The sequence below is a fragment of the Pseudomyrmex gracilis genome, unplaced genomic scaffold, assembly GCF_002006095.1.
Source record: "Pseudomyrmex gracilis isolate BER0280 unplaced genomic scaffold, ASM200609v1 scaffold_14, whole genome shotgun sequence".
NCBI classification, from domain to species: Eukaryota; Metazoa; Arthropoda; class Insecta; order Hymenoptera; family Formicidae; genus Pseudomyrmex; species Pseudomyrmex gracilis.
In genome coordinates, this window is record NW_018020598.1 from 1,056,587 (window position 1) to 1,066,937 (window position 10,351).

The following is a 10,351-nucleotide window of genomic DNA, read 5'->3' on the forward strand; positions in this document are numbered from 1 at the left end:
TTATAAAAATATACACACAATGTTGACTCTTTAGGATTACTACATGTACACGACATCCTCACTATATTACGTTTTGCAAGGTTGTAATAGGTTGCACTGAGCTGTATATAAATATTCAAGTTGGATTGCATCAGCCGTATCGGTTGGATGTGCGTAGTTACGCTGTGAATATTTTTGGACAATTGTCGGTGTTTTACACCAGTTTCTTTATTATCTTTAATTTAAACAAATATACAACTTCGTGGCTTGGCGTCAGAAACCCAATTCACGGTTTTAAACCTGTTATCAAAAAGACAGAATGGCGTATGGACTAGCTTTATAGGTCCACTGAGCCAAAAGAGCACCAAACCTTGCACTGAGCTGTATATTGTACCAGTCATTTTATATGCTCACCAATGCTTATACATTGCTGACAATTTCTGATACAAAAGCACGCTACGTACTTGTGCGTTTGTGACGTACACATCATACAGTAAATGATCAACAAGCACAAAAAAATTGAAGTGATTTGTGACGCAAACGAACTTACAAGTTTGTACGTTTTTCTTTCGTTTAATTTGTTTAATCATGTGTGTGTAGCTTCTGAATTTTATAATTTACTAATTTATTTCTCTGATTTATTAAGTTGATATCAAATGATTCAAAGAAAATAAAAAACATTACAATAGTTTTGTTACAACATATCTCATGAAATTGTACGTTTCTTTTATACAGAACGTTATTGTAATGAATTTACTAAAAAAAAGTAAATTTTGGTAAGAATGGAACATACAAGGCAATTGTCTGTGCTGTTTGTTCTACTGCTATTGCACTGCACATCATCTACTTATTTCGAAGATCCATTTACTCGGCAACTTGATGAGCCTGCCAGAATCAGCTGGCTTTTTTCCAATACCTCAGCTAGAGCTAAAAGAGATCTAGGAATTGACTTTGACGATGATAATTCTCCAAGAATTATAAATGGCAAGTGTCGTGATAAGTTGAATCGTCTCTGCGGTGATATAGATAGGAATAATGACGAACTGATGTTGTTAGAATGCATTCAAACTTTCAAGGTATGTATAAATTGAAAAAAAGGAAAAAAATGAATACTGAAGATCTGTGTTAACTGTCAAAAAATGTTATAGCCTACTGAGATATCTGGTATCGATCAAAAGTGTCAGGAAGCAATTTGGATTTATATTCAAAATATTACAGACAATCAAAACATAGAAAGGCTTGCCAGAAAGGCATGTGGCAAGCAACTTGATAGCCTGCAATGTTCCAGCTCTGATAAAGCTCATGGAGCATATCTGTCATGTCTGATTGATAAAAGAGAAATGGTCAGAGATCCTGATTGTATTACTTATATTCAAAGACTAGAATGGATTGCTTTCAGTGATTTCAGAATTCTAACTCCTTTTAAAACAGACTGTGCAAGTGACATTAAGAAATTTAAATGTGACAGTCTGCAACCATACAGGGATATATCACAAGGTCAGATACTAGCTTGTTTACAGGAGCATGTTGATCAACTACAGCATGAGTGCAGGAGACATATTTTATATGTGTCAGAGATCCAGGCTGAAAATATCAGGCTAGACCGTCAACTATATATGGCATGTGCTCATGATCATATTAAGTTTTGTCCTAACATTCGACCTGGGAGTGGTCAAGTCTATAAGTGTTTGATGCAACATAAAACTGATAGGTGAATATTTAAATGACAAATAGAGAAAAATTGCTGTATTAATGATTTGCTTCAGTTAAATGATTAAAGAATTGTCTAAGAAGAGAGATACAAGTCAATAATTTTGTAAAACTTTTCTTTCCACTGACAGATCGATGACTGCGCAATGTCAGGAGCAATTGACAAGGAGAGAGAAGCTCATTGCTTCTGACTACAAGATCAGTAAAGGTCTAGTCAAAGCGTGTAAAGAAGATATCAGAAATAATCACTGCCGGCGATCAGTGTCCGAAGATAAAGAGATTAAATTGGCGCAAATTTTATTATGTCTAGAATCTGCTGTAAAAAATGGCAGCAAGATTGATGGAAATTGTCAAGCAGAAATGTTTGATCACAGAAAACTTCTGATGGAAGATTACCGATTATCACCAGAGATTGTAGATGGTTGTGCCAACGATATCACGACTTTCTGTAACAGTCTCGAGGTCGGCGGTGTTACGATACATTGCCTGATGGAACATACAAGGACGAGAAAAAAGAAATCGCGAGTTTCGCCAAGATGTCAAAGAGCGGTAAAGAGTTTATACCTTGAAAAGTTTAGAGAATTTGGAATCTCCAAAATCAATAATAAATACACTTATTTATATTATTAAAAAAACATTTATGTGTTATAATTTTAGTTGGAGGAGTTGATTATGGAGGCTGATGCTGGTGAAGATTGGAGAATCGATCCAGTTTTAAGAGAACAATGTCAACCAGTGGTTAGCTCAGCTTGTAGAGATGTAAGTAAATTCGCATTATCGAAAAGATGTTTATGATTTATCTCAAAATCTAAAATCGCATATAAGTCAATTTTGCTTTATTGTATGTAATTTTGTTTTTACTAGCTTTTTATATATCGAAATATTAAGAGTGTGCATATATTTTTAGAATTAAATATATCTTTCTCTTGTATATATGTATGTATATATAATTTACATATATTTTATATACATATATATGTAATTTAGATACACGGTGGAGACGCCAGAGTAATATCTTGCCTAATGGAACAATTAGGAACGGAAAGAATGACTGAAGCCTGCGAAACTGCTCTAGTGCAGATACAGTACTTTATTGCTAGAGATTTCAAACTTGATCCGCAATTATATAGAGCCTGTAAATTCGATGCCGCACATTTTTGTCATGCAAGAAACGCGTGGGCTAGCGATGGCAAACAGATGGATCCTGAAACAGGACCTCTCGTACTGCCATGCTTATATCGGCACGCATATCAAAAAAATATAACAGTAAGATTATCAAAACAATGTTTAATTTATAGCTAATTTAGCTTGAAAATTGAAATATAAATTTATAATTTACGTGTTATTACAAATATCCTAAAAATATTTTCTCTTATCTCTCTCCAGTTGTGTTATATTCTGTTTATTTGTTTAGCTCAAACCAGATTGTTTAGATGAGATTAGAAGAGTCATGAGACAACGTGCTGTAAACGTTGATTTACAACCAGAGATAGAAGAAGTGTGCTTTAACGAATTAGCGTCACTTTGTTATGATAAAACCGCGAAAGGAGAAGAGATTCTCTGTTTGCAGGATAATTTAGACAAGTACTAGTTGTTGTTCTGTCAAGTATAAAAATATTAAACTTATTGACTGAATGTTTACTTATTGATTGAATTTTGCAGTTTAAACAAAAAGTGCAAGCTTGCGGTCGGAAATTTCACCGAGGAACAAGCGGAGCGCGTTGAACTGAATCCTATTATTTCTTCTGCGTGTCAACATATTATGGAACGTCATTGCGAGGTATGTTTTTAAATTTTATAAATTTACTTCTTATTGTTAATAATATTTCTTTACTTTATAGGAAGTATTGAAATATGGAAAAGACGAGGGAGACATGATGGAATGTCTTATTGAGCACAAGAACGAGCTGGATTCGCGTACCGACTACAAATGCAAAGCGGCTGTGGAGCATTTTCAACTGATTTCTTTAAAAAATTACCATTTTACATACAAATTCAAAGAAGCGTGCAGACCTTATGTGAAGAGATGGTGTCCGAAGTAATTAAGTTTCACAATATGCAGATGAATTTAAATATCTTAAAGAAAGGTCTTAGAGAATAAGTATATAATTGTCGATTACAATGTTATGATTTTAGATCAAAGACAAAAGCCGATGTGATAGAATGTTTAAGTTCGATCGTGCAGGAGGATATAATAAAGGAATCTCAGCATCGCGTATTGAAGGATTGCAGGCAACAGTTACGGGCGCAACTTTATCAACAGCGAGAGAATATTCATTTTGATCCCATCTTACAAGCGGCTTGTACAATGGACATCAAACGATTTTGTTTTCACATAGAACCAGGCAATTCACAGGTAATGATATAGTAGGACTTTTAGTATAAGATAGCAATTTCTTCTTTTTATCGTTATATGTTAGTATTACGTATATAACTTGGAAAGAAAGCTTGTGAACTTTAATAACAATTTCTATACTTAATATTTCTTTATTTGTCTTAGTTATGTACTTTGATTGAACAGCAAAAAAGTTAATTGCGTCAATAAACTTTTAAAATCTAATTCTTCCAGGTTTTAGAGTGTCTAGCATTGCACAAGTCTAAGTTATCGGACATGTGTCACAAGCAACTTTTCAAGGTGAGGAAACAAGAATTTCAGGATAGTTCTAGCGATTTTCCTTTGTTGACCATCTGTCGTGGTATGATCAGACAATATTGCCACGATGTGAGCAAGTCACAAACTTTGGACTGCCTTAAAAGATACAAAGACGAACTCACTTTCGACGATAAATGCAAGAGCATCGTAATACGAAGAATGATTGAGCAGAATACGGATTATAGATTCAACACTGCGTTGCAAAATGCATGTGGTTACGATATTGAAAAACATTGCAAATGGGTAAGAGAAAATTAACGAATTTATGCGTAAGAAACATATTAAGACAAATTTTTGTTAGAAATACTTTTTGTGATAACTGATTTTCATGTTAACTTAGGTTTTAATACGTGAGCGTACTGACAAGGAACTCGAAGGAAAGGTCATACGTTGTTTAAAAAACAGATTTCGGGAATCAAAGCTGACAACAAAGTGCGAACATCAAATGGCTAATATTCTCAGAGAAGCTGCACTAAATTATCACTTAAATCCATTATTAGCGACAATGTGCGCACACGAGGTGAAAACAAACTTAATCACAATTTTGCTTCGTGACTTTGAAATTTTTTTTAACAAAATATTGAAGAACTTTGTTGTCAAACGAAGATGTTTAGCGCGAAATTTATTTTATTTATATATTATGTTTTTATTAGATCGAAACTATATGCCGATCAGACGAAAATGAACCGGGCGCTGTTGAAGAGTGTCTCAAGAGGAAATTCAATTCTGGAAGTCAAGACATGACGGATGATTGTCGTTTAGAAGTTGCCGATCTGATAGAACAAACAAAAGCTGACATTAACGCGGACCCTTTGTTGCAGAAAGCTTGCGCAGTAGACGTTAGCAAATATTGCAGTACCGTACCTCAAGGCGCGGGAAGACGTATGTAACATTTCTGTTGTCACTAATGTATGAATTTTTAATATATTTACGATATTTAAACAATCATTATATTACAGATATTATGTGTTTGCAAAATGCCTTGGAAGACAACAATAAATCCTTACAACCTGATTGTTACAAAATGTTAATTACAAGGATAGAAATGTTCAAAAACGCTGCCAAGGTCTGTAAGAAATATGCTTTATGTTTGACACATTTATTGTCTTTGAATATGTAAAAGAAATTTATATTTATCGTTGTTACAGCTGATGTCATTAAATACGTTTGAAGAATTGTATTCAACAGTGAATCGTTCCCCAGCGCGGCGTTACTTTATGATTGTTGGATGCACTATAATCGGGGTCATTTTCACCGTTGGATTGTTCTGCGGCCGAGTGACTCGACGGACGCACAAGAAGAATAAGTAACGACGTGATGTCCGTCCACTAGTGAAATGACTTTCGTGAAATCGAGGAACTATATAAAAACACGTAACACATGCATGAACTGGTCAGCTATAAAAAGAAATGCAAGTTTACGACAAATAAGAGGAGATATTGATCTTTTTATATATCTTTGTTTACGAAGTTTTTCAAGTGCGGCTCTTTGTATTTGTGATTAAAAACAATACGTGATGTGCAATGTGGTTAAATAATATACATGCAATATTACGCAGAATATATGTCAGAAATGACGCAGAATATCTAAAGATAAAGAACGCAAGATCGTAAGAGATTAAATATGAGAATGTGTATAAGTATTTAAATATTTACAAATATGCTATGTTATATTCCAAGTATCATAATTCCAAAAATACAGGGTGTTCAATGAAGTTTGTGCGACAAGTTTTAAGATTTTTACTAGAGCTTCAAGATTTTTAGGTTTTCGATTACAATCGATCCGAATATTTCAAACATATGAAAAAATTGATCTAATTTTATTTAAAAAAAAAACAGTTCTTGAAGATGTTCACAATAGGCAGAGAACCATTATGTGTAGATGTTATTTAAATCTTATATTCTATATCGGGAAAGAGAAAGAAAAAGAAAGAGTGGGAAAAAAAGGAGGGAGGGAAAGAAAAGAGAGACCAAGATTTATATATTATTTTTTTTGTGCTGGGGAAGATTTACACAATGTACAATAATTTTTAATAAAAGATTTTAGATATTATTTATTCTTCTCCTATAAGAAGATTACGTTTAAATTATATAAGCAATTCATATATATTTTTATCTCGAATAGAATTATTTAAAAGCAAACGTAAAAGTGTAATTCATTAAATAATTACGATTTTGTTTTTAGCAAAAACGCGATTTGAACAAAAAATCCTGAAACGCGCCATTTTTAAACAAATACGCCGGTTGCGCTAGACGAGTTTATATGTTTTGTCCATGTCTGAAATCAAGATTTAGATTTCATATGCGGAATTGTGAGAAGAGAAGAAACACGTATATCGAGATATTCAAAGTGGAAGTATTCCATCTTTTCTCCGAGGGTTGCTCAACTTTTACTATGCAATTGTAAAATGTGTGAGAATCATGCCCGAGAATTTCTTATAGAACTGTTCTCGAATATTCGGAAAAATGACTGCAGAATACACACAGGTCCATTATAATCGAGGTACTTCTCGGATTTATCCCGCAAGAATAATTTTGCGTAAACAAATGTGAAAATAAAACTTTCGGGCGACGACAGAGCAAAATGCATTTATATAAATTATGACTTGATATCTAAATTTTCTGTACGTTTGTGATATAAAAATTCATAAAGAGGACAAATAAAGTGTTTAAGATAGTGGTTCGAGTTCAATGACATTGACTGGGCACAAATTATCTGAGTCTTCCATCTTTAAGCTTGAGTTCCTTGCCATACACCTGACATTTAAGAACATTTTTTTTTATTACAGTATTCCTAGTAATTGTCATATTTTTCCTCGTGATTAAAATAATGAAAATTTCCGGTTTTCAATTATCGCGCATCTAAAAGCAATTATTGAAAAAATGTTTTGTTTTATCTAAAGTAAAAGCTGTTCTCTTCAATTGAAAATTGAATTCGAAGCTTATAAAAAAAACATACATGTACATATATTTACCTAAAAGAAAAAAGTCATAATATTCTACATTTGAAAAATATTACTTATATATATATATATATATATGAATAGGAAAATAATATCAGAAAGAAAACGCGATAATAAACAAAGAAATTTTTATGTATGTGAAAAAATAAAACTTTAATGTGATTAACGATTCTCTTTATATTTTTCGTCAGTTCTCTTAATATTTTTTGGACGCTTGAACCTTCATTTACTTTTATTTGATAAATGTTTAATAAATATTTGATAAATACATTTCGCATTGTGTTCGACTATTTACTGTCAGTACTGGAAATCTATAGATCAAGTGACACATATTATGAATTTACAGTAGTGGCAGTGAATTTCGGAACGCAGCTATTGTGCACGCGCCACAGTTAATCACATTCGACAATGTTCGGCAAGCTTCGGTAACGATAGAGAGAACCGCCATATTTATGTACTTCGCGCTGCGTTCTTGAGTGATTAATTCAAAAGTCTTTTGTTTTCTTTGTGAAATTTATGTCACGATTGAAAGAAATCTTGCTGAGTGAATACGTAATCAACTTAATTAAGAAATGTGTGCCGGACGCAAACATTCCGTGATATTTGCGCGATTGTTTTTACGCGTTTTGATTACACAGTTCACATGTCGGCGATCGTTTCGCGAAGAATCGAATGAAAAGGTAAGGATGCACATAGTCTGCGAGATTGAATCTTAATATCTCTGTGACAAAAGATTGATTAAAATAATTAAAATAATTGTATAATTTGTTTCTTTTAATTATTTTGTAACAGTACCAAGAAATGACACTACTATACATATTGCAATTCCTAAGGCGTGATGATGACTACTTAAATTTTCAGGTATGTTTCTGCTATTTTACTCTTTTAATGACTTTATACGATTGTTGTAAATTCTTATTAAAAACTGAAAACATTTGTTAACGTGAACTTTTTCAAATAACTTTATATATGTTTAATCGAATAGCAGCTGTTTGCTCAAATATTTAGGCTATTGTTTATTTTTTTAATAGTATCCTTATAAAGTCTGAAATATTTACATTACAAAATAAAATAACACATAACATTCGATAAAATGAGTCGTATGAATAAAGATGCCGCAAAATCTAGTGGCAAAAGATAAAAACAAGCGTTTGTTTTCAAAATAAAACTGCGGGACATAAGAACCATTTTTAAACAATTTTTTTTTTTGGTATTGTATCTAAGTATGTAATGTCAATTGTGTTAAAAAAAATAGTCGTCAAAATTTTGTCAAAAAAAAAAATAGATTTATTCATTCAGACATCTCGTATATTATCTATATGTGTATATGTTACATTTTTTATAGCACTTTGCAAGACAAATAAAAACGTAAAAACTGTGTTTTATATTCATATGTTGCACTAAAAAGCATAAAACAGTAGCGAGCAAGAAACAGCGTACAAAAGATTTTAGATTGAGATCTAAGCGTGTCGGAGGAAGCGGAAACCCCTGGCGCGAAACTCTCGGGTGCATCGGCAAGAAAGAGGGGTGGATCATGCGCTCTACGTTTACACATTGGTTTGCACGAAGGGTGGCGGGTTTCCAACCCTTGTCAGTTTGACGCCGCGTGCGAGCGCATACAGATCCATCGCGATCGTCGACTTGCGAGAGAGACACAGTTCACACAGTTTTTTTTCCAGGGCACCATTGTAAAATGATAACAATCGGCTGGACAAATCTATACACTCGATTCGTCGATCCAACTTGAACCAGACGATAAGACAATTTGGATAATCGATCGCGAAAAGAAAAAAGCTCATCGTTAAAAATTTCTTAGTTTGTACTTCAAGTGGATATATTGCATGCAGTTTTTATTAGAAAACAAAATACGGAAAAGATGTTGAAACATAGTTGGAATCGCGTGTAACCGAAACAGTTACTTTGATACATGGTTTTAATTCGATTAGACATTTCAAACATTTATGACAGATGACCGATGACGAGCGATTTGCGTATAATTGTTTGAAAATGGCTAATAAGCGGATTTCGCGGAACCGATCGAGAGATTTAAACCGAATATGAAAACGATATTGCTGATTAATTAAGCTAATTGAAAACTAACGCTTTTTGATTGGATTTTCGAGAGTTTCGTTTTTTATATTCGCGGATAAAATACGTATGTTACACGCTCTAGAAACGGTAAAGCTTTAGTAACCAAAAAAATTGGGATTAACTAACAAATATCGTTAGAGAAATTCTCTTTGAAACATTGTTTAATCCTATTGAACGTCATAGCAAAATGAATTTATAATAAAATCTGAAAATTTGATCATACTGAAAAATTTAATTTTTTGATGCTCTAGGAAATTCGCAAAACTTTTGTTCACATTAATTATTTCTCAGAGAAGATTCCTTTTTATTACTTTATTGTTGAAAAGGTTATTATTAGAGAATTTAAATCGACTATGTATAATATCTGTATGAAAAAAAATCGAATAACTGTTTCTTGAGACAATTACTATTTTGACAGAACAAAAACAATATTTCGATGCAGATTAAATTTTCGAGATCTCTTAAGTATTTTTTGTTGCGAATGAAGTTTCACAAAATCTCGAAACAATTGATCAAAAAATTGCATTAATTAACTCGTATTTGAGCATCGTGCACATCATAAAGTAGCTATTAATTTGCGTAATTATGAAACGGTGTGTTGATGTGGATTTAATTTTCACTAATGGGGATTGAATTGTGTACAATTTTTGACGTTTCAAATTTGCTTCATCTGATAGTATCACGAACATCATGTGACCTCTTGATATTTTGACAATTATTTCGATAATTATAAAGGGAGAAACGCATACATAATTTAAGTAATTTATTGTTGAAAATTTATACAGTGTATCTTTGCTCACATATATTTCATTGAAAAATGGATTTATTATTTTGAATATTGCAACAGTAAACACAATTGAAAGCATAATCAAACTTATCCAAAAGGACATGTATATGTACATATAGAATATTATATATGTTATAGACAATTATTTTTTTAAAATTATTTATTTACA

The 10,351-nt window shown here is 32.4% G+C and overlaps 2 protein-coding genes across 5 annotated transcripts in view; both read left to right on the top strand.

Moving 5' to 3' along the window:
* Positions 1-113: 113 nt before the first annotated feature.
* On the top strand, positions 114-5,984 carry LOC109863894 (Golgi apparatus protein 1). Its single transcript, XM_020444557.1, has 15 exons — positions 114-535; positions 715-1,055; positions 1,128-1,690; positions 1,821-2,238; positions 2,347-2,448; positions 2,677-2,955; positions 3,104-3,273; positions 3,352-3,469; positions 3,531-3,727; positions 3,826-4,045; positions 4,259-4,585; positions 4,683-4,862; positions 4,996-5,224; positions 5,302-5,408; positions 5,491-5,984. The coding sequence occupies exons 2-15, from the start codon at positions 762-764 to the stop codon at positions 5,650-5,652; spliced, it is 3,366 nt and encodes a 1,121-aa protein (XP_020300146.1). The 5' UTR covers positions 114-535; positions 715-761; the 3' UTR covers positions 5,653-5,984.
* Positions 5,985-7,787: 1,803 nt separating this feature from the next.
* LOC109863942 (probable G-protein coupled receptor 158) overlaps positions 7,788-10,351 on the top strand; it is a 62,848-nt gene continuing 60,284 nt past the window's right edge. For 2 of the 4 annotated variants that reach the window (XM_020444648.1, XM_020444651.1), the window contains exons 1-2: positions 7,788-7,984; positions 8,097-8,165. The gene's annotated coding sequence lies outside the window, so the exon portion shown is untranslated. Of the gene's footprint in view, positions 7,985-8,096; positions 8,166-8,923; positions 9,120-10,351 lie in introns of those variants that run through there. The other 2 variants (XM_020444649.1, XM_020444650.1) reach the window with 1 other exon arrangement.

What these genes read in the sequence shown, in the direction of transcription:
- LOC109863894 (XM_020444557.1), top strand. Translation starts at nt 762, where the DNA reads ATGGAACATACAAGGCAATTGTCTGTGCTGTTTGTTCTACTGCTATTG. An exon ending in ATGCAACATAAAACTGATAG is followed by an intron (nt 1,691 to 1,820) that starts GTGAATATTTAA and finishes TTCCACTGACAG; the next exon opens with ATCGATGACTGCGCAATGTC. An exon ending in TAGAACCAGGCAATTCACAG is followed by an intron (nt 4,046 to 4,258) that starts GTAATGATATAG and finishes TAATTCTTCCAG; the next exon opens with GTTTTAGAGTGTCTAGCATT.